General features: G+C 46.2%; 1 protein-coding gene across 2 annotated transcripts in view; it reads right to left on the bottom strand.

Moving 5' to 3' along the window:
• The window catches only part of SMARCAL1 (SWI/SNF related, matrix associated, actin dependent regulator of chromatin, subfamily a like 1), a 53130-nt gene that overhangs the window by 7393 nt on the left and 21167 nt on the right, over positions 1 to 24570 (bottom strand). For both annotated transcript variants that reach the window (XM_044937776.2, XM_006067228.4), the window contains exons 8-13: positions 23954 to 24104; positions 22881 to 23039; positions 21169 to 21234; positions 14032 to 14172; positions 10494 to 10712; positions 3759 to 3829 (exon numbers count right to left, since the gene is read on the bottom strand). In XM_044937776.2, the coding sequence (XP_044793711.1) occupies positions 3759 to 3829; positions 10494 to 10712; positions 14032 to 14172; positions 21169 to 21234; positions 22881 to 23039; positions 23954 to 24104 (807 nt within the window). The remainder of the gene's footprint in view (positions 1 to 3758; positions 3830 to 10493; positions 10713 to 14031; positions 14173 to 21168; positions 21235 to 22880; positions 23040 to 23953; positions 24105 to 24570) is intronic.

The following is a 24570-nucleotide window of genomic DNA, read 5'->3' as shown; positions in this document are numbered from 1 at the left end:
AAGATCATACTAGATAATTAACAGTTTTCACTTTGGCTGCTACTATCATTCAAGTGTGTTTTCAATAAAAACTGAAGTGCTGTCTATAGATCTGAAAATGCCTGGGCAAGGATTAAGGGATTCTTGACAGTAATCAAATTTCTTGCAATGTAGTATTGAGAAGTAGGAAATGGCAACCTACTCCAGTATTCTTGCCTGGGAAATACCATGGACAGAGGAGCCTGGGGGATAGAGGAGTCATGTCGCAAAGAGTCAGACACCGCTGAGCATGCACACGAACACATGTACTCATACTCAGGAGATGCGTCAGGGATAGCCCTCCAGCTCCCTTCCCCATCAGACTGCATGCCAGGGCCTGCAGTTAAGGCAGTGTTGAGTGAATTCTTTTCGAGGCCAAGGAATAGCAGGTGAAAAGGCATTGTTTATGTGGTCTTTTTTCCTCCCTTTAATTTATTTCTCTTCTCCATCCACTGTGGGTTTTTTTAAAGTACTTATTTTTAAAAAAATATTTTTATTATTCTTATTTACTTTTTGGCTGTGCTGTGGGACACGTTGGATCTTAGTTCCCTGATCAGGAATTGATCCCACACCCCCTGCATTGGAAACTTGGAGTCTTAACCACTGGACCACCAGACAAGTCCTTAGCATTGTGTTGTTTTCTTGACTTTCTGCTCCTTATCTTTAGCTGTGGCCTTAAAGAAGGCAGTGACCCGTGAGCTCTGTAGGGAGGAGGGTCGCTCAGTCAGCAGACCCTAAGGCTTGCCCTGGCACTAGCGCCCTGCAGAGGGTTCCCAATCTCAATACAGGTCAAGGCTCCTGCACAGGCAGCAGGAAGGTGAGCCTCAGTGGACAGGACACACACCTGGGTGTCTGGGCAGAGAACAGACACTGCTCTCCTTAGGGGTCAAATCTCTAAGGCTTCCTATCACAGTATGGGCAGGTGGTGAAAAGGTAAGTGGACGCTCTTCTTAACACTTAAGAATTATTTTCAAAAAACACTGTGGTCAGCCACAGTATGGAGTTGAGTTCAATCTGTGAATTGTTGGTACTAATAGAATCTAATTAGTTTGAGAGACAAAATTTACCGTGATATAAGCAAAAACATTTATTACTACATCATCAAAAAGTCACAAGGCCATAAAATCAACTTGCTCAGGCCATAAACACCACGGCCCCCCATTTTCCTAATGCTTTTCTCCCCTCTGCGTCTCAGACATGGCACCGCTGCTCTGCCTTCCTCAGTCCCTAGGCTACCAGGCTGGAAATATTTGCCAACCACAATAACCTTGGCATTATATTGAAAGATGTCCATTAAAATGAAAACCAACAACAGTAAAAAAGAAATGAAAGAAAGAAAGAAAAGCAACTATCAGAGGAAATTGGAGTTTTAAGATTTATAATCTAATTTCTACTTACTAGCTGTTTGATTCTGAAGTTTAAAGATTTACATGAGATTTACTCAGTTTCTACATTTTAACTTATTCTACTGATCTCACGAAGAGGCTGTAAATGTGAAATGAGTTAATAGATGTCAGAACTGTTGGAAACTATAAATCACTATAATTTATCATAGGATTTTGAAAAAGTATGTATAAGATATGTTAGGGACTGAATGTTTGCGTCCCTGCCCACTAGCTCATATGTTGAAATCCTAACCCCCAGTGTGATGGTTCGGGCTTCCCAGGTGGCCCTAGTGGTAAAGAACCTGCCTACCAATGCAGGAGATGTAAGAGATGAGGGTTCAATACTTGGGTCAGGAAGATCCCCTGGAGATGGAAATGGCCACCCACTCCAGTATTCTTGCCAGGAGAATCCCATGGACAGAGGAGCCTGGTGGGCTACAGTTCATAGGGTCAAAGAATTGGACTGAAGAGACTTAGCACGCACACACACAATGTGATGGTATTGGGAGCTGGGGCCTGTGGGAGGAGATGGAGCCAGAGTTCTTACAAAAGAGAGCCCCGAGAGGACCCGTGCCCCTTCTGCAAGGGAGGACACAGCAGGAAGACTGCTGTCTACAAGCCAGGAAGAGAATTCTCACCAGACTGAATCTGCCAGCACCTTGAATTTGGACTTCCTAGCCTCTAGGACTGTGAGAAATACAAGTTTGTTAAGGCACATGGCCTATGATAGTTTTGTTATAGCAGCATAACCATACTAAGTCAAGGTATAATCAAAGTTTCTTTACAAGATGGGAAAATAGCTAGATTTAAATTTCTAGGGGGAATGGGTGGCTCTGAGCCAGCACTCAAGGGACCCTGTCACAAGCTGAGAGAGCAAAGGAAGGGCTGACACCCTTGCCATCTGTTATCCAGCAGCATATGAGAAATGGGTTGGTGGGGGCAATTCCGGCTGGTATCTGAGAGAGAAGTTTTCAGGCTATAAAAACCACACCTGGAGTTCATTAGTCCCATAGCAGTATCATAAATGAAAAGGGTAGTAGCCAGAAGGTGAAGGAGGGCTGCCCAACACTCAGTGGTCCATGTGGAGAGCCTGCAATTGGAACAATGAGGTGAACTCACTCTTCAACCACATATGAGGATGCAGAGGGAGAGGCCAGGGAGGCTGGGCGATGCAGGGGCTGAGTGAGGGGCCGGGTAGGCTGTGTGGCTCAGTTTAACCCAAGCTGAATTCCTTTCATTGTAACCTAATCACTTGGACCATTATCGTGCCAGAGTCTCATACAAATGTTAAACAATAAAAATTAGGCAAGCTCCACGTCATTAGACTCGCTTCAAGCTTCTATCACAGTGATATGTGAAAAGCAGTAGGGGTTTCTTTCTTTAGCAAAAGCAGACAATTTTTTTCAAGTCACTGAATAATTTTAAGGACAGAATTCATCACTTCAGCTTTAGTTTAAAAGGCGGAATGAGACTCAAGTGTGACAACAGCCACTTGCCCGTTATCTTTTGAACAAACCCTGACATTCACTTTCTTTCTTATTTAGGTAAATGATGGCTGAAACATGTCTTTGGAGAAGACTAGAGACTCTCTGAAAGGCAGCTTCTAAGTCTTCTCTGAGTGAGTGAGTGAGTGAAGTCACTCAGTCGTGTCCGACTCTTTGCGACCCCATGGACTGTAGCCTACCACACTCCTCTGTCCATGGGATTTTCCAAGCAAGAATATTGGAGTGGATTGCCATTTCCTTCTCCAGGAAATCTTCCCGACGCAGGGATGGAACCCAGGTCTCCTGCATTGTAGGCAGACGCGTCTTCTATGAAACCCCTAATTTCCTCCTACAGGCAAGTGAGCACAGTTCTTGGAAGAGGAACACTTCGCTTCAGTGTTTGGGTTATTCTGCCCTCCTTGGAAGTGGCCACAGCTCCACTTCACTTGAGTTAAGACATGATCACTCAGGGACCTCAGTCACATCCAGGAGGTGTTCCAGCTACAGGCCTACTTATGCCTCCTGAACCATGAGGCTGTGCTGCCTTAAACTGTATATTCAAGGCAATTAGGATTCAAGTCTCAGATGATAAAGAGTTTGCCTGAAATGCAGGAGACCCGGGTTCAATTCCTGAGTCAGGAAGATTCCCTGGAGAAGGGAATGGCTACCCATTCTAGTATTCTTGTCTGGAGAATTCCATGGACGGAGGAACCTGGTGGGCTACAGTCCATGGGGTCACAAAGAGTCAGATATGACTGAGTGACTAACACAATCATTTCTTACAGAACAATAAAGCCATCCTGATGGACTAAGGTAACAGGTGTTTCTTTTTAAAAGAGAGAGAAAGGAGGGACACTTGGTGACCACTTACATGACAGATGGAATTTTAGCTTCAGCTGTTCTGTTGAAGAAGAGAATGAGGGCTTCTTTTTGCTGCTGCTTCTGTGGAAAGAGAAAGGGAGAGTTTAAAGTCTCCCACTCTGAGAACTCTGCAATAGACTGATGTAATTATTGCCACCACGAGCTTTATAGGTCCCAATATCATGTGGCAGAGCCAAGAGTCCCTGACTTATCTGCTTGCTTTAGCCACACTGTGGCAACTGTCTGGACCCTGGGAGACACGGCGTTATAGCTCCTCCGTCAGCCTTTGAGAGCTGTCGTGAGAATCCAACAAGGCAAGGAACATACGAGCTCTTTGGAAGGACATCTCAGGTGGTACCTCAACAACCATACCAAGTTCAGGTGCTCAGCTGAAAGGCAGCCTTGCTGAGCACACCTGTTTACTACAGGTATTGCAGTCTGGTGACAACTTACATGTGACACTGGTCCAAGACGTTCCCCTAGTCCTTTCCTCCTGCCAAGTTTTGTCCATACTCAACTGACTGAGCTCACCTCTAAGACGTGCTGAATCAATTCCAATTGACACCCACTGTATTCAAATATCATCTCAATACTTTTATTCATGTGTTTCTGCCCTGTCTCCCCATCAGGCAACTGACTTCCCTTGAGAAGAAACCATATTTTCTTTAGTGTTTGCATCTAAATAAATCCCACTAAGGAATGCTAACATAGGAGGTGCTTAGATAGTTTCATAATAATATGAGAGAACATTTACCCCCGCTCCTGGGCTCCCAGAGATGACAGGTGCTCTTACCGGCCTTGGTAGAGCCACCACCCCCTTCCAGTGTGGGTTTACAGATGCTCCCACAGTCTGGGCCTGGGCCCTGTGAGGCCAGTGACTGACACGGCAGCTCCCTCATGGGACAAAGAGATGACCCAGCCAGTACTAACACCCATGGCCCTGAACTCATTACAACTCAGAGAAGCAGCCACGGCGGGACAGACCTTAAATGAAGGACACCACAAGACGAGAGGAAAAGCTACCTGGTCAAAATCGTTGTTTGGCTTTAAACAGCATCTCTTGTCTAGGTCTTGACGAGAAACAAGAAAAAGACCCAAGAGCCACAGGAATCCATGGGGGTACTGACGGGGCAGCAGGTCCATTTCATTTTATACATGGGTGTCATGCTGGTGGCCACTGTTGCTCCTATTTTGTGCAGCAGTTCAGTTTAACAACTCAAACTTCCTAGGAACTCAGGGCGAACATGTGGTTCTGTGTGTGTGTGTGTGTGTGTGTGTGTGTCGGGGCGGGGGGGGGGTGAGTGTGCCTTGTTTCTCAGCCTCGGGTGTGGTCAGGACTCCGATGAGGCTCCAGACACACACCCAACTTTCCGTGTGTGGCCCATAAGCTCACATGGGGTCCACTCGTGTCCCTCAAAGGGTCCCTGGCAGCAGGTGAGGCTCTCCAACCGAACGTGTCCCTGGAAGGACATGCTAACGGGACAGTGTCAGGCTCCCATCTGGTGACCTCACTGGCAGTGTGCATGCCTCGAGCAGACTGCACCCCACTCAATCGACAAAATAAACCCCTGGGTCCCTTCAGAGACTCCTGTCAGATCCTTCCCCCAACCCACACTTACTCCACATCTGCTATTAGAAAAGGAGAGGGCAAAACAGATGGAGAAATGGTAAAAAAGCACTTTCAGAAACCTTGCCCGGAGATTTAACATGCCCAGAAACGATGTGGGTGTGAGAAAACAAACATCCTTATTACACATGGCTAGGGGCTTAGCATCAGCAGCAGCAGCAGCAGGGGGATGGTATACTGGGCTAACCCTTTTGGTCAGTATGTAGCAAAATATGCCCATATCCTGTGATGTGTGTGTGTGAGTCACTCAGTAGTGTCCGACTCTTTGCAACCCCATGGACTGTAGCCTGTCAGGCTCCTCTGTCCATGGACTTATCCAGGCAAGAATACTGGTATGAGCTACCATGCCCTCCTCCAGGGGATGGTCCCGACCCAGGGATTGAACCCAGGCCTCCTGCGCTGCAGGCAGATTTCTTTACCGTCTAAGCCACCAGGGACTCCCTATCCTGTGATACAGCAACTCAATCCTTAACATTTATCTTCAGGATAGAAATGGAGGTACACAAATTCAGATGTAAACCGCCTTTTCAGTGTAGTGTCATTTAGAATAGTGAAAAACAGAAATAACTTAAATGTCCAACTACAAAGACTGACAAAATTATTATATAGACATGTGAGAAAATATTCTGCAGTGTTCAAATTATTGTTGTTATTTAGTTGCTCAGTCATGTCCAACACTTTTGCGACCACGTGGACTGTAGCCTGCCAGGCCCCTCTGTTTCCCAGGCAAAGATACTGGAGTGATTGCCATTTCCTTCTCCAGGGGATCTTCCCATCCCAGGGACCGAACCTGCATCTCCTGCATTGAACAGGTGGGTTCTTTACTGCTGAGCCATTGGGGAAAACCAGTCTTCACATACTGTGTTTTAAAAGAACACACAACAACACTGAAAAGTGCACAGATACAGTTTTGTAACTTGCTTTCTCCCCTACTTGATGTATGCTTATAAGATCCGAATTCTGCTTTTAAAATATGTATGTTGCAATATCATATATTAATGGATACATATGGAATCTAGAAAAATGGTACTGATGAATCTATTTGCAGGGCAGGAACAGAGACACAGACATAGAGAATGAACTTGTGGACACAGTGGGGGAAGGAGAGGGTGGGATGAACTGAAACAGTAGCACTGAAATACATACATTACCATGTGTAAAATGGATAGCTAGCGGAAAGTTGGTATATAACACAAAGAGCTCAACCCTGTCTTCTGTGACAATGTAGAGGGGTGGGATAGGGGTGGGAGGGAGGCACAAGAGGGAGGGGATATATATGTATACTTATGGCTGATTCATGCTTTTGTGTGGCGGAACCAATACGTTATAAAGCAATTATCTTCCAATTGGTAAGCCTGGCATGCTGCAGTCCAGGGGTTACAAACAGTTGGATACGACTTAGCGACTGAAGGACAACCACCATCTCCTCCAATTAAAAATAAAAAAATAAAATATATACGCTTATTATGTACGTAAGTTATATGTATATTGATATATAAATAATAAATATTTTAAAGCAAAATACACATAGATTTAATAGAAGAAAATACCCAAATGATACACGTCAAAATTATCAAAAGATGGGTCAATTTATTTTTTATCGTATAGTGATAAAAAACATTTAATAAATGCGACCCTGTGGATTGTAGCCTACCAAGCTCCTCTGTCCATGGGATTTTCCAGGCAATAGTACTGGAGTGGATTGCCATTTCCTTCTCCAGGGGATTTTCCCAACCCAGGGATCGAACTCGGGTCTCCCGCATTGTAGACAGACGCTTTACCGTCTGAGCCACCAGGGAAGCCCACATATTATAAACACTTTTCTTGATCAGACTTTATACAGTAGATATCTGCTGTATTTTTAATGTAGGAGAAATCAATAGTTTATCTTTAAAAAAAAAAGAAGCTCCCCAAACTGAGTAGACATAATATTAGCCCAATAACTATCTTACTTCTTTTGCCAGCCCTGGACTGGGAAATTTTAAATAACCCACATTCTTTGTTCCTGCCTCTTAGACTTTTATTAAATTAGATCCACTGGGGTTCTGAATTTCTCTGTGTGGGAATTTGAATGGATTGTCAAACAGCAGAAAGGTGAGCTGATACCATCCCCAGGAAGTCTTCGTGAACCAGTTCCATTTTTCTGCTCCTAGTCCTGCTGATCAAAAAACGGCTTTAGACAAAGGATGATTAGAGTCAGCTTTTCTTAGCTGGTGAAAAGCTATCTATTATTTCGGCTGAAAATGAGAAAAAGCTTTCGCTGTACGTTATGTTTTATAAATTGGCTGCTTCACCTTGGCTTCTGTGATTTAAAGCTTTTCAAAAAATGGCATCCTCTGGATGGGAAGGTGTGAGGGAACAAAGAGAACCGCTTTTTGACAGGTTAGCCAGGCTTTGCTTGAACCACCATAATGTGTAAAATCACAGGGAATCTTGGGGCTGCAGAGTCACTATTAAAAATGGGGGTGGTGGGGTCCTTTCTGCAGATTCACAGACTAAACACACAAAACCATGATTCTCCAGTTTAACTCTTTCAATTCAGGGTTTCACAGCCAGTCAGGGCTTGGAAGGCACATTGATGGCCATCTGGTCCAAGCCCCCACAGACACTGGTTCTATTTCCTGGGTTAAGTGGGGGATGGACTGCTCCCAGCTGGATCCATGGTTTGCAATGCACTAAATCTGTGGCTTTATGGTAAGAAAGGTTCTAATGTTCTAAAGGCTCATGCTCAAAATTCATTTGCTACTTGGATTTTCCATTATAAAAAATGAATTTACATTAAAGAAGACAAAAGAAAACAACATTTTTCAAGAATTTATCCTATCAAAAAGAATACAGTATTTTAGCACCATGCTGAAGGCAGTCTTTATCTATTCAATTTCTCTCTCTTAAAGACAGACTTAAATTTCCCAAGACACCAAGGAAGCACAGAGCAATTCTCAAGCACTGTACTGAGAAGAACTCAAGGGCTCTTCTCCACTGGATTCTTGAAGAATTACAGTTCAATTTAGGGTTTTTTTTTTTTTTACAATCTGAAAAACAGCTTTAAGACTCTGGGCTGAAGAAGCAGTGACGACAATCACACAACAGGTGGGATTCAGAGCAACTGCCACCAACCCTTTGTACTTTTCCAGCACCAAGCCTAGGAGGCAGGTCGTGGCTTCCCTTGTCAGGGAAGAAAATATCAACAAATCCCAAAGAATCTAAGGGATCTGCATAGCCCCGGGGAGTTATAAACATCCAATATTCCTGATTTCCATGGCTCAGCCTAGTCAATGTCACATCATCCCCTATAATTCAGAAATCAAACATGCAGGTTACACCTGAAATCATAAAGTGCCACTCACCTAACCATGCACATTGGCCTAAAGTTTAAAATCCTTTCAAACCTTGCTGCACTAAGTTCAAGATTCCCATACTTTTTTTTTGGCTATTCTGCACAATTGACAGTTGCCTCCTGACCACTTAAAATGACTTTCATCCTCAATTCAAATCCCCACTGACTGCTTTGTCAGTTGTCTACACTGGCTGTTCTCCATGTGGTTCGAGAGGTGAACTGGTACAGGCAAGGCTATTCTCTGGAAACTCCCATGAAATACTGATAGACTCTCTTCCACCACACATACAAGGGACTGAAACACTTCATAAAGCATTCTATAAACATTCATACCTTTGCATTTAAAAATAACATGCATCTGAATTTTTTCCATTAATAGTATATATATGCTATACATGTTCATCGGTTTTCTTGTTTGGTAGATTTCACTGATGGGCAAAAGTTAGCAGACTTGTTAATGGCTTAAAGTTTTAAGAAAAAGCTTAAAATTGAGGAAAAATTTCCATTCATTGAGTTTTTATCTCAATGAATGAAAAAGGCCACTGACACTGATTCTAGCAACAGAACACCTTAGTTCTTCTGGTAGTTCCATGGAAATATAATTTGAGAACCACTGGTCTGTATGTCCACAGTGATGTTATGGAACTTTATTTGAAAATTCCACAGCAAAGAGATTATGCCTGCTCATTTCCTCCAGGCCACCCAGATTATTGTGTATGATACAGCATAAATTAAACACAGCTGGATAAGGTATTAATATCAGTGCAAAATCCTACACTGTTTCTTAAAAGCTACTAGCCAGTTTTGCTCATCACATGGGAAGATAACATTAAAAAAAAGAATCACACATTCTGTCTCTTGTCATTTTATTTATTGTGTACTCTCCCAGGAGGCTGGTATCTCATTTAGATCTAAGTTTCTGTATACAGGGTAATACCAAGCCCAGATAATGCTTTATGATAATGTCAAAAAATGTCAATGACTGTTATTTTCTTGGGAACAAAAATTGCAAGGTTTTTATCCCATGAGGACAAAAACGGAGCTGGTATAGATTACTTTATAGCACTTAGCACAGTGTGACACTAAAGGCAGATATGAAATGAAAGTGTTTTGAAAAGATAAAGCCACCGTAGTGGAAAGAGCCCTAAAATACAGAGCTAACAGGCTTGCGTACAGCATCAGCTCTGCCATGGAGTAGGTGTGAGACCTTTGGTCGAATCCCAATCTCTGTGAACTTCAGTTTCCCTTTCAATAAAATGGAGGTTCCAACTTCCTGCCAACCATAAATGACTGTAATAAGGACTAAAGGGTAAGAAGGTTTGACAACTCTGTTATATAAATGTTAACTTGTTACTTTGACTAAAGCAAGTGACATGGGATGGTTCGAGGGTTAACATGTATACCAAATACCCTTAGGACTAATTTCTAACAACTGTGACTACACAGAGGTACTCTCAAAATACACTAAATGCAAATTCCAACTTTCTTTGAGGCATTAAGAATATGTATCACCATCCTGTCGTTCCCCTGGGGTTTATTTTTATGACTGTCCATCAACAGTGATCTACCCAAGGAGAAAGCTGAAAACTCATGAGAGATTTGGGAAGCAGACTAGATAGGCTGAGAAATGAAGCAGGCTCACCATCCTGGCCTTGAGAGGTAGGGAAAGGTTACAGAAAGACAATGTCAGGGGACTCTGGTCACCCCCACGGCACCCCTCCTGGGAAAGAACGGCAGTGCCCACGTGGACTTCCAAATCCCCATCTGCTGCCCCGACTCACAGTTTTGTCCCTGGTGGTCATCTCCTTGGCGGCGGCATCCAGGGCGGCTCTGGTCCTGGCATTGATCTGGCCTGGGGCGACCACCACCATCTTGCGCTGCTTGGCTGGGAGCTGGGAGAGGACGTCACCCTTGAGGCGGCGCAGCATGACCGCCTCCTCCAGCAGGAGCTTCAGCTCCCCCAGGTTGGAGGAGCCCGAGTAGTCCCATCCCCAGGGCTGCTGTGGAGGCAGAACCAAGACACAGCCTGTGAGACTCCTCAGGACTCGGGGACGGGGCAGTGACCCCCAGGGACAACATCCTCACAAGGCTCTCTTCCCCTGGCCTTGTTCATAGAACTTCAATTGGCTTTGAGGGATGAATCAAACCTCCAGGAAATCAAATGAGAAACAGGAAGGGAACAGGAAGAAACAAAGTTGGAAATGAGGTGAACCAAAAATGTGTATCATGGCATCCCACAATTTGGTTTTAAGCTTTCTAGCAGCAAAGGGAAGATGTCAAGTGGTTTGGTGCCCATTACATTCAAGAACAAGCGAGAGGGACTCCCCTGGTGGTCCAGGGGCTAAGACTCCTTGCATCCAATGCTAAAGGCCTGGGTTTGATCCCTGGTTAGGAAACTAGATGCTGCAGCTAAGACCTGACTCAACCAAATAAATAAATATTAAAAAAAAAAAAAGAACAAACGAGATATTCAGCTTGTCAGGCTCTTCCTATGCATCAAATGAGCCTGAAAGACTCTTCCTCAGGGCTTCCCACAGAGTCCACTGCCCAGGGTAATAGACGATGCTGTGATATCTTTATTTGATGGGGTTAACAGGGATTTATTTACAAAGCTGTTCTTCCCCAGTGCGGGTTCACCGAGCACGGCCTGGTGAACATCACAGTGGCCACAGTGGCAGGGGCAGAAGGGGAGAACCAGACCGCAGGTGCAGCCGCATCTGGTGGGTTTTAAAGCACCCAGGCCGTCCTTCATAAAAATGGTTCCTTCATCCAGCAGCTCACAGGTGGCAGCGAGTGAGAATGCCTACTTGCTGCCATACAGCTGGAGGGGACGTTACCAATTAAAAACCCTGCCCTTAGCTAACAATCTTACCAGAAATAGGACTGACTTCTATGGTCTTGTAGAAAATGAAGGAGCCGGGGTGCCTGCTGCCTTAGGGTTTCAGCTGCTCATTTTCCCTCATGCCTCACCCCACCCTGTACTGTGAACCGCCGTGGGCAGGGGCTAGGCTTGCTCTTTTTCGAGGGCCAGTGGACCTACTGTAACGGTGGAGATGTGGCAGGTGTCCTTTGCTAAACTAGAGACAGGAAGAGACAGCCAAAGGTAGAGAAATAAAATGATCAAAAACTGCTTCTTTCTTTTAAAAAAAAAAAATGCTCTGAAATCACCTGGAAGTTCTCAGCGAATGCCTTCACACCATGGGGTGGAAAATGAGCTCAGCATGGGGCATTCCCTTCAGTGGCTTCTTTTATTGCAAGAATCTGGCCACAATTTAAAAAAAAAAAAGTAGATCTGGCCTACTGGCTGCATTATATAAAAATCATGCCAGGAACAAATGGATATCATAATTAATTTAGGTATCATGCTCCAACATTCTAATATTATCAGCTCTTAATCTTGCAGGTTAAAACCTGATAATACCAAAGGTTTTAATATATGGAATAACTGCACTTCAGCAAGCTTTTACTGAAAACTTATCAGGCAGCAGGCATTGTGCTAAGTGGAAGGAAGGATACATTGGTCTAAGTGGAAGGAAGGATACAAAGATGGGGAAGGTACTAACTTTGTTTTCTTGGGTGCTGGGGCAGCAAGGAGGAGGGCAGGGTGAATTTGAGGATGTGAAGGACTGCAAAGATGGTGGCCAGGAACACAGGGAGGGATGGTGTGGTGGTAAAGGCAATGAGCTCTGCTTCTAGCTCTTACCACCCCTGGCTCAACAAGACACCATCATGGACCAGACTGTCGAGGAGGAGAAGATCCTTTGCAGAAAGTGGATCACTTGCAAAGAGGACAGAGGTATAAATCACATATGGGAGCTCTGAGTGATCAAGACAACCGTGTCCAATCTAATTTGGACTGATCCACAGGGAAACTTAGTTAAAGAAGTGTACAGCTTTATATATGTTCAAGGACAGAAATTTCTTGCCTCAGTGACCAGCTAAAAATGGTGTGCAATTAAATTTGCCAGGCTCCACAAGTTACACGATAAGTACTTTGAATATAAGTGGATATTTTTAAAGTACTTGGAAAGCTTTTTTCTTTTCAGGAAGTATTTTAAAATAACGCAGATGATCTTTTTTATGTCATGAACTTGCACAGCAAGGCTCTTCTCTCGGTGGCGTGGGGGGCGGCCACTTCTCCAAAGTGTCAGGGCCAGCCATGCAAACAGCAGCTTGGCGTATTTGTGATTTGGTCACCAAACAGCAATCCTTGAGGTCTGAAGTAACAAGGCTTTTGAGTCGAGCTAGAGCCTCTGTGACAGGGGCACCACCCGCAAGAAGAAGCCGGCATGAGAATGAATAATTAACTAAGGGGGAAGTCTGAGGGCTTCCTTGGTGGCTCAGACAGTAAAGGGGGAAGTTTGGCATCTGACTTTTTTTTTCACTTTTTTATTTCCCACAACATTAATTTTTATCTTCAATTTAAAAAAAAAATTGAGGTTTTAGAAATCGTGATAGCATTTGTGTCTATAAGGTTTGCTCTGCCCTTTTTGGAGAAGAGAAGCTGTGTGGACTGCGGCTCTGTGAACTGCAGCTCCAGGGGCAGCCGCTCCTCTGGCTCTATATTCACAGACAAATAATCGGTAGGTCAGAGGCTTCTGGCCTGCGGACCAAACACAGTTCACCATCATGAGTCAACATCTATGAGCCAAGGCGCACTGCTGCGAGCCCACCAGGGCAGCCTGAGACCACGCCCCCCACTCCACCTGTTCAAAGGCATCCTCTGTCTTCCATGCACCAAGCAGGGGGGCCTTGGCTTCATCTAAACTCACCTCAGTGTCCTCCAGTCGGGCAAGAGCTGCAGGCTCTCGGAGCTCCAGGCACATGTGCACCGTCCACTGGTCGCTTTACCAGAAAATACTATCGAGCATTAGAACTAGGAGGGGCTGCTCTAGTCTTACCATAGAGGACACTCCAAGGTCAGAGTGAGGGGTGAAGCGGAGCTAAAATCTGAATCCAGCCAGCTCCATGGCCGGTCCCTTCTGACCACGCCATGGCCGAAAAGAAGGAACAAGAAGCAAAGTGTAACTGTTGTATTTAAAATGGATAACCAACAAAAACCTGTTGCATAGCACATGGAACCCTGCTCAGTGTTATGTGGCCGCCTGGATGGGAGACGGGGTTTTGGGGAGAATGGATACATGCATATGTGTGACTGAGTCCCTTCACTGTCCACCTGAAACTATCACGACATTGTTAATTGGCTAGACCCCAATACAAACTGTTTTTTGGTGTTAAAAAAATTATAAAATAAAAAAGGAAAGTGTGACAATCAGGGTGAAGGGTGGGTGGGGAAGAGAGGGAATGGAGAATAAATACCCGCTTGGCTCCACAGTAGCGAAGTCCAAAGGCATGGAACTGAGGGAAGAAGGTCGGCCTGACGGCGAGGATCTGCGTGTAGAGCTCCGCCGGCCGGGACATTGCTGGTGTGCCTGACAGTAAGATCACCCTCTTGGCAACCTAGAACACAAAGAGCCAAAGACGCTGAGGCACACAGAGGACATGCCCCAACACCCTCTCACTAGGAGTTGGAGCCGATGACCCTGGAACAGAATATTCCATGGAATCCCGCAGGAAGGAAGACCTTTGCTTCCTGGCATTCTGACCATCGGTGCTTCCCAAGTTCACTTGTCTTAGATCCAAGGATCTAGATTCCAAACTCACTAAGACTGGCGTCACTCCAGGGCTCTGTGTGGCATCAGCCTGGGAACTCTAGGCGGAGGTACCACCATCAGAGAGAAGGAGCACATGTGCTCTGAGAGCGTCATGGCTGGACCCCTTAAGAGGCTGGGCGTCATCCTGCACGCTGCCTTGGCCGAGCCCTCGGTCCACGCCTATTTAAGCACTTAGCCCCTTGCACTGAGTTCTATCTTGCCTGACCCCCTCAACTAGACTGCAAGCTTCTTGAGATCAAGGACTGAGCTGGGTTCCCCTTGATTTTCTGTAGCACAGTGGCTGGCACAAAGTAAGCACTCAGTGGGTATTCACTGCATGCCAAAAAACATTCACAAGGAAGCTAACCAGTGTCCTAGGGACGGCAGAGTAAACATGAGGAATCCAGCAGTGGAAGAGGAAGCATGGGAGACTGCAGCAGCTCTGAACTTTTTCCAGGATGGATTTCTGACATCCAAGCAGAACCTGTGACCAGACAGTGGCGCCTAGGACCAGCCCTTTCTCACTCCCAGGAGGAAGAATCCGCGATGGCCTGTGTGTTAAGCCTCTATTTGATTTTCTTTAGAGGAAAAACAGAAAAAACAACAAAAAAAAGTGTCACTAACCCAGCTGCACAATGCTTTGAGCCTGGAGATCCCTGGCTCAAGTTCGTTTTGCAGTTAATAAGGACTTTAAAAGGTGGGACCTGGATCCATCTCCTCTAAATGCAGTCCAGGCCTGCAGCAGGCTGCGCAGCCAAAGGCAGGATGGGTCTAAATAGTTGGTCGATTCCAATGACAGGCTTCAGATTCCTCATTACCCTGACATCCACCTGACCCAAGGAGATCAGACCCCAAATCCTACTTCTTACACAGATGAGAAAGAAGGTGAGGAAAAAAAAAAAGAAGACACTCCCCACTGGATTATAACGCAGAATGGTCAAAGATCACTGGAGGTAAAATCCATTTCAGCTCTGGGAAGGGACCCTACTGTGGGGCTCAGTTGTCTAGAAACAGCTTGCTAACCACTGTAGCCTTGAGTTAATGACGGCAGCCTAAGGCAATTGCATGCAGTCAATCACCTAGGGGAGGAAATTAGGTTTTCAGATGGATACACGGCCTCATAAAAATAAATAAATAAAGGTGCAACAGAGGGAAGAAAGATGATTCTTTATAAATATACAATATATACCTTTCTCAAGATGCACTTCTGCCCTCTGAGCAACCACCGGTACCTAATTCCATTATGACAGGAGAGCTATGAATTTCTCCAGCTGTAATTTTCCACAGTTCAATTACCCAGGCCTTCTAATTTCCTGCAAGGTTTGATGTAGATTCATTAAAATAACAACGAGCTTCTTGAATGACGCCTGTGGCATCGCTTGCCTTGGCTCAAGACTATTTCAATGAGACGGGAGAAATGAAAAGTCTTATCAGTAAGAGCAAATCAGCTCATCATCCCGAACCTATTCCCCACATCACTGGCATCACCGCTGCTACAGCCTGGGGATGGAGTCTGGGTAGCAGCTCACAGATTGGCTGATGGAAATTAACTCCAGGGTTCTCTGCCAGGGAGTAACAGGCCAGAGTTAATATGCAGTCAGCCTTCTCATATACTGTCCAGACCCTATAGGGCGTGATGGGACCGATGAAAATGGATGCTTGTGGGTGTTAAAAAGGCAGAGGCAGCATTATGGAAAACGAAAAAGGCCAGCTTTGAAAATAAACCAATAGGGCGTCTCATCTACTATGGAATGATTTAAACGGCTCAGCCCCATCAGTTCACTGTCATCACCGTCACGCGTAAGGCCGTTAATCATGCCTGCTGCTCAAGGTTTGGATGTCACCCTCCACCTCCGGAACGTCCCGTTTAGGAAAGCAGAAATGCATACAGCTACACAAATCCGCACTGAACTGAATGCCTTGAGTTAACTCTTACTGAACCCAAAAAACCCACAGTGGAATAACGCAAAAAAAAAAGATTTCTATTTAGTGTCAAGAGAAATTAGGTGATTCTCACAAGCAGGGGATTCCTTCTGTAGATGGCCTGATCACCCTGGGGGAGAGAGCAGCCCCTCCAGCTGACACCACTCCCGCTCTGACCTGAAGAGGCAAAGAGCCATCTCTTCAGAATGCAGAGAGGCTGGGTTTCCTACTCCCTGCTTTTATGTCACAATGAAAAGATGGCCACAGGGCTTTCCTGGTGGCTTAGACAGTAAAGAATCTGCCCACAGTACAGGAGACCCGGGTTCAACCCGAGTCAGACAGATCCCCCGGATAAGGAAATGGCTACCCATGCCAGTATTCTTAAGTGGAGAATCCCATGGACAGAGGGACCTGGCAGGCTATGGTCCATAGGGTCACAGAGAGTTGGACACAAATGAGAGACTAACACACTTCACTTGCTCTGAAAGAGTGTTTTTACAGGGCTTCCCAGGTGGCACTAGTGGTAAAGAACGTGACTGCCGATGCAGGAGACATTAAGAGACTCGGGTTTGATCCCTGGGTCAGAAAGATCCCCTGGAGGACATGGCAACCCACTCCAGTATTCTTGCCTGGAGAATCCCATGGACAGAGGAGCCTGGTGGACTACAGTCCATGGGGTCGCAGAGAGTCAGACACGACTGAAGCAACTTAGCATGCATGTAGTACTGCATATAACACCCAGAGCTTGGCTACAAATCCACCGAAAGGGAACGGATGATACACATTACGACAGATTTATGCAGCAGAAAACTACTTGTGAGAATGAGATCCTGTCATTGGTAATGAAATGGAATGATTACCAAGATACATCATCAAGGGGAAAAAGAAAGGTAAAAAACAGTGGTAGAATACCCTAGGGAGGGAGACAGGAACACACATCATGTCCTGACGTGGGCACAGACCAATGTTTAGAACTAAACCAGGGGACTGGGGATTCAAGGTGAGCACAAGTTATTCTTCAGTGTACACTCCTTTGTACTATTTGAATATGTCATCTGGTGAACCTGCTTTAATGAAAAAGGAAAAGAAAAAGCTCATACACGGTAGATCACTAGTCTTATCTGGTCTAGCCAATCAACAGAGATGAAAGGACTCTACTCACACAGAAAGAGAAACACTTATTTATTAGGAAGGATGGTGGGATTCTTTCTTTCTCTACAGAAATAATCTAACTGGTTTAACAATAAAAAGCACTATAAATAAAACACCACTAAAGAAAACTCAAACACACACCTCACAGCTCAACAGGGCAAAGTCTGACACCCTTCAGGGCTGAGGTCACGAGGAGAAAAAGACCGTGTGATGATTTGGGCTGAGCGAGAGTGAAGATGGTGATGCATGGCCAGACTGAATTTCAGAGGCAGCTGTCAAAAGGTAAATCACTACCCAGAAATCCTGAATGTAGGAATTTGTCCTAAGAGGACAAGGTATACAGCTATGAATATATGGATGGTGTTCACTTGCAGAATTATTTATAACAGCTGAACAGTGTCCCACGCTAAGGGTTAAGTTATGGGATGCGACTACACCACAGAATGCTCCTAAGCCATTAAAAAACGATCTTGTCCTACAATTGACATGTTAGAAAAATAACCAAACTGTTAACAGAGGTTTTCTGTGTTGGGAGGGATGAAAGGTTATTCTATATATATATATTTTTTTGTGTGTGGCCATGCCATGCAGCATTCAGGATTCTAGTTGCACAAGCAGGGATTGACCCCCACCCCCCAAATCCCCACCCCTCTGACAGTGGAAGCTTGGTCTTAACCACTGGATCACCAGGGAAGTCTCAAGATGATTTTAGTTTCAGTTTTGTTCCCTATAGCTTTCTGTCTTGCTTGCTTTCACACAATTGAACACCATGGGTGTGACCTGTACAGTTCCACTTAAGCAGATATTTTTCAACAGCAGGTTGAAAATTCAACCACACGGATGAATCGGAGGATGTGGGGGAACCACAGATACGGAGGGCCAACTAACTATAAGCAAGTTAAAGGCGGACTAACCTCCACGTTGTTCAAGGGTCAACAGGAAATGAAAACAGAACCCACTTTGTTTAACAGCCCGGGAAAACAGTGCCATAAGGAAAGAAAGATGCCACCTTTCCCAGGGTACAATGACACCAATTTCCTACAGCACATCCTCTGCACGCAGCTGCTGTTTCCATCCATGAAACCCAGATGCTCTGGCCTAGCTGTCTCACAGACAGTGGGATGTAACCTGATTACCTCATCACGAACATCTGCTGAAAATCTTGACATACTAATTAACAGAATGTAGTTCTAAGAGATCCACGAGTGGAGTGAGGGGAATAGTCAAGTGGTATTAAATTAGGCCCTTATGTGGCTTTTCAAAGGCATTATTTTACTTCTTCCCAACTCTCTTCTTATTCCAAAAAATACCTAGCTTGACTCGTTTCCTTAGAGCATCTAGATCAATGGTTCTCAAGAGAAATGGGGAAGCGTAATTCTCTTCCTCCTGCACCTGGGCTTCCCTGGTGGCTCAGCTGTAAAGAATCTGCCTGCAATGTGGGAGACCTGGGTTTGGTCCCTGGGTTGGGAAGATCCCCTGGAGAAGAGAAAGGCTACCCACTCCAGTATTCTGGCCTAGAGAATTCCATGGGGTCGCAAAGAGTCGGACACGACTGAGCAACTTTCACATGCCACACATGCCACCTGGGACACTTGGCCATATCTGGAGATAACTCTGGTTGTCACAACTGGGGGTACCAGTGGCACTTAGTGGGTACAGGCCAGGGATGCTGTTAAACATCCTATTAATACAATGCCTAGGAAGGCCCTGTGGACAACAAGGAGTTACCCAGCCCAAAATGTCAACAGTGCCAAGGTCGAGGAACTGTGATCTAGATGAAAATACAGCAGAGAGATGACAGGTCTGATCAACAGAATTAACACAGGATGCCTCATCCTCCACCCCCACTCAAAGGTGCCAACAGTCCAGCACCATGCAAAATCAATGTTATGGATGACAATGGTTTTGAGACACCCATGAACAGGCTATATTTACGGGTCCTGTTTTGATACGTTAATTCACCCAAGTTCTACGGTAAATCCAGAGTAATATATACTAGTTCGCAGTTAAAATTTGTTTTAAATGTGTCACTTTGAAATATACCCAAGATATGAAAAATATTAACAATGTTTAAAAGGTCTGGCTCAGAAGCACATATTTCAGAAACCAATATTTAAGTCCGGCTTGCCTGCCAGGCGATGAACGCATTAACAAGACAGTTGCTAAGAAGCTTTCCTAGTATATCTTTAATGATAGCATCTACCTACTGTGCAGTTCCTTTTGTCTAGACAATCAAGGGTACAGATTTAATTTTAGTTATGGCTGTAATATTGAAACCATGGTACCAAAGTCTATTAACATTTTTCAAAAGAAAACATATTAAAACCTCCCAAAACAAGGGTCACCATTCTGGGAAAAACATTTCATTTATGTGTGTGCAGAAAGGGCTCTCAACCTATAAACATTTATAGGTAACTTGAGCAGAGAATGAAGCTTTTACGTAAAGTACTTTTAAGTCGAGAGCAAATACAATCCTGCTTTGGAAGATGTATCATGTTACCAGTTACTCAGAATGCAAAACAAACTTGAAATGAGTAGATACTTGAGTGTGTTTTGTGGGCAGTCAGAAAAAATTTTCAAGTGCTAGTAAGGTTCACCAACATTTAGCATATTAGTTTTCTCCAGCTTAGTACAATAAAGCTTAAGGCAATAAAAGCTGCATTTTTAAAACGATACTGCAACCCAAAGACTGCTTTACTAGAACCCAAGATAAAACAGGCACTTTTGTTTGCTCAGTTCATACAAATCAAAGGAGATTGCTCCAGAGTCATCTGTGAGATATTTTCACCTTGTTATGAGAAAAAAGACTACCTTTCCAATTGTACAATATTTTTCTCCTAAAGGAGGAAAAAGCTCACTACAAAAAAATGGAAGGAAATTTAGAGCTTTCCCCGTTGGGAGTGGAGGGACTGGAACACATCAAAAAAGACACCAAAGTGTGTGACACACGCAACATGGCCCTTGTACTGCAGGTCAGAATAGAATGCTTTTGCACCGATTCCAAGCTGCACTGTACACACATAACACACACACAGCACACGCATACACCTTCTGCTTGGAAGCCAGGGCTCATGCGGTCAAAGTATTCAGCACAGGTTCAGACCACCCCCCAAAAGGATGTGGACAGCTGAGTTTTCTGTTAACAAATCAGTCTTAGGATGGCCCCAGAAAATGATATCATCTTATTAATATTATTGATTATTATATTTTAATATTAATTATTATAAAGCAGGTCTCAGCTTTGTGGCTGATACCCACAATACCCAGTTGATACTCACACTTAGTTCTGAGTCTGTATAACTGGTTGCCCTTGGTTCCCAGCACCCCAAGAGCTCTGCCCCACAAACCACTGAGCAGACAGGCAGGTCCTCCTCAACAGTTTAAGACGAGACACTGCTGGAGGCTGTAGCTCTGCCTTGTCCAGGAGGACCCCAAGGAGGGTCCGGAGTGAATCCTGACCCGACCCATGACCTTCAACAGGTCTTCATGTATGACAGATAACTATACTGACCACTAGCTCCTCAGCAGGACGTTAGGAAGAAAAGTGAATCTGGGACCGAAGTCCCAAGTAGAGATGCCCTGAGTCAATGATAAGTCATGTCCATGGCCTGCAGCCCCAGACTTGCAGCCCCTGCTCCCCTTGGACCCCTGTCCAGCCCAAACAAAACACAGGGCATCTCAGCACCCCGTGGGCTCAGGCGCCAAGTCTGCCCTCGGCAGCACTCACCTTGAGGAGGGGCATAGCTGCACGACAGCGGGCAGTCTTAATGTTTTTGAGGAAGTGGGATTCATCCTGTAAAGAAACAGTCACATAAGTGGACACGGCCAAACCCTGCATGGACGGAGAGAGAGCCCACATCAAGCTTGACCCTGGTACAGCATCGCCCTTCTTGTTCAGGGAGACGGCTGTGGGCGTGGCTAAGGACCAGGCTCTGGCATCTTCTCAGCAATGTTGTAGGCAAGCCGCTTCATCTCTCAGGGACAGTTTTCCACCTGCAAAGTGGGGCTGGTGATGCCCCTGCCCTGCCCTGCCCACCTCACTGGCTGCACTGAACAAATCTCTTCGCTGGTTTCTAAGACACACCTGCCACTAACCAGTGTGCTGAGGACCTGGGTGTGCCCGTGCTGGCGCCTGGTGCTGCTGCCCGGCGTGTGCAGTCTCCTTCCCCTCCCTGAGTACCTCTTGGCTCCCACGTCTCTGAAGGCACTGGGATGGATTGTGACAATCTGCGTGTGCCTCTGTCTGTCCTACTGGGCTATGGCTCCCTGGAGGCCAGAGGCTGACCTCCTCCCTCCCTACCCGCGGCAGTGCATGACCCTGCACAGGGGATGACCCTCTAGTTGGCTGAGCAAACGGATGAAGGTGGCTCCCTTGCAGTCAACCTGCTGCCGGGAAACCCGAGGCAGAGCCTCCACTGCAACCTTACGGCTCAGAGGCTCACCAAGAGCTTTCTAAGAGCCCTTCCCTTTCACTCTCTCTAGATGAGATGTGCGCTTGACAACATGAGCAGCAAGGTCTGGGGAGCCACTGTCGACAGAGAATCCTATTTTGAGAGGAGGGAAATACCACTGGCAGTTTTCCGGTCACACGTTCGCATAGAGACCCTTTCATGTCACCTGGAGGCATCGGGGTCGCCTGTTCTGCCAAGAGGAGAAGTGAGGATACACTTACATTGGCGTTCATCCATCACATGCTCCACCCCGGACCGTCTGTTACCTGGACTTGGGGTGGGAGCTGGCCGGGTGTGGGCGGGGATGGGAGAGACTCGCACCTTTTCAGGGTTATATCTGTGAGCCTGTGGACACACTGAGTGCTGGAGAGGAGGCCAGCCTCTCCAGACTATCCTTCTGGAGCATGAGAGGAGTTAGAAGAGGGTAAGTGGCAACTACAAGACATACCGTCACATCTGGGAGCAAGACTCTGAAAGCTTCTCTAAAAAAGGGTAACGAGCGCTTTTGTGTGTGCTTTTGTATGCTTTTGTATGTGTTTGTGGTGGGAGGGAACATCTTTATATCGGCTGAAAGAAAATCTATTAGCTGTTTGAACTGCACGCCTGGGTCATGCCGACAAAGAGGGCAGCAGATGAAGGCACAGGCCTGTGCTGTCCAGGCTGTAGTTCCTGGAGTTCTGGGCTGTCTGGGGTCCATGGGCTCCATCATGACCCCCCGTGGGGAGAGGAGGCGGGCTGGAAACCTCCAGCACAAACCCAGCAGATCACCATTTTCCAAAAAGCCCCCAGAAGATCCTAGTATGTAGCCAGGACTGAGAATTGATATTTGAGAGAAATGAATTACCAGTTTCTCACAAAATGAAGCCAGTGATTTCTCTTCTAGAAACCTAGGGAGGCTCCATGAGGTTACAGATGTGGACATTCGTGGAGCTTTCAGGGAGCCTTTCCCCAGGAAGGAAGTACTGAAAGACTGTGTCGAGTCACTTACAATAATGACAACTTTAAATGGGGGTTTTAGCTGCTTTTCTAACTTGCTCAGAAGATCAAAACTGACAATGTTGACCAAGCCATCTGTCAGGCGGTCCTTCCCGGTCACCACGACATTGATGTCGACTGGGTTCAGAGACGGCAGCCACCGACGGAAGGCCTGGGGGTGACAGGAGAGAACAAAACCCAAGTGAGGCTCTGGCCCGGCAGCCGCCAGCTGGGACCCCCGCCAAGCCATCACTGACTGTCTCCAGGTGGACCAAGGTTAGCGCCCCCTGCAGGTACACTCGGTCACCCCCCTCCCCACCCTCCTGCATTTATCTAACCCCCGTCTCTATGAACGGCTGTAGCCTGAGGAAGCCGACAGCTGCCCCCGAGTAGCATGAAGCTGGGGAAAGCTACAGACGATGGACCACGTCTTCCTTCCTCACCGCGTCTGCTTATGGAGAGCTTTATTCGTTTCACAGGACCACTCTGATCCTTGGGTTTATGGTAGACAAGCTCATGGCTGAGTTGACAACACAACGGTCGTGCCGCGTTCTTCAGCCAAAAAGTTGCCCAGCAGACAGAGTACCTCCTACCCACACCACTTGCTACTGGGTGTAAAATCTTGAGCCCCCAGTTAGGAGGTGTGACCTCAAGTCCCAGAACCGCCCCTCACTAGCAATAAGCGTGGTGCTTAGCCTCTTTGAGGGGCAGTTTTCTCATCTGTGAGTGGGGTTAATATCTCGTGTCTATTGCACATGGCTACTTAAGGATAAAGGGAAATAAAGGGAGTAAAACTATTCTGAAACCTAAGTGAAAGGTGCTGTCAGCAGGGACACCAGAGGTGCTCAGGAAGCGTCTGTAATGGACGCAGGTGAGTTGGAGCTTGGAAAGTTCCTGAAGGCCTGGCCTGATCCCAACTCAGAAAACCAGGGGCCTGACCTCAGGAGGCTAACTCATCTCCCTTCTCGCCCTCAGCTGACACAGAGCCTCCGAGCTTCCCTGGGTCCTGCCCCCGAACAGTCATGTGGTGACTCTGACTCTGAGGAAAACTGTCCTTGTTAATGTGATGACACCAGGAGAACTGACCTGCTCCCAGGTGAAGCGCACAGATGACGGCACCACCACCAGGAGGGGCCACTCCTTCCGGTAACAGGCCGCTATGCAGATGGCTTGGATGGTCTTCCCCAGGCCCATGTCATCGGCAAGCAGCAGGCGGCCTCTTTGTGCTATAGCGAAACTGAAGTGGACAAGGTCAGGATACAGCACGGCACACCTCCCAGGGTGGTGGTTAAACTGCCATCGGATATCACGGGAAGCCACACTGCTGCTTGGGGGGGGCTACCTGTTCATGAGAGACCTCTCCCCCAAGAAGGACGACAGGGGCCACAGTGGGCAGGGTGGTAATAATCTAGAGAAGACCACAAACAGGGACAACGTGCTGTGCTTAGTTGCTCAGTCGTGTCTGACTCTTTGCGACCCCATGGACTGTAGCCCACCGGGCTCCTGTCCATGGGGATTCTCCAGGCAAGAATATTGGAGTGGGTTACCATGCCCTCCTCCAGGGGATCTTCCCAATCCAGGGATTGAATTCAGGTCTTCCACATTGGAGGCAGATTCTTTACCATTTGAGCCAAAAGGGAAGCCCATGAATACTGGAGTGGGTAGCCTATCCCTTCTCCAGTGGATCTTCCTGACCCAGGAAT

This window comes from Bubalus bubalis, chromosome 2 (genome assembly GCF_019923935.1).
Source record: "Bubalus bubalis isolate 160015118507 breed Murrah chromosome 2, NDDB_SH_1, whole genome shotgun sequence".
Classification (NCBI taxonomy): Eukaryota; Metazoa; Chordata; class Mammalia; order Artiodactyla; family Bovidae; genus Bubalus; species Bubalus bubalis.
This window is presented reverse-complemented; position numbering and strand designations above follow the sequence as displayed.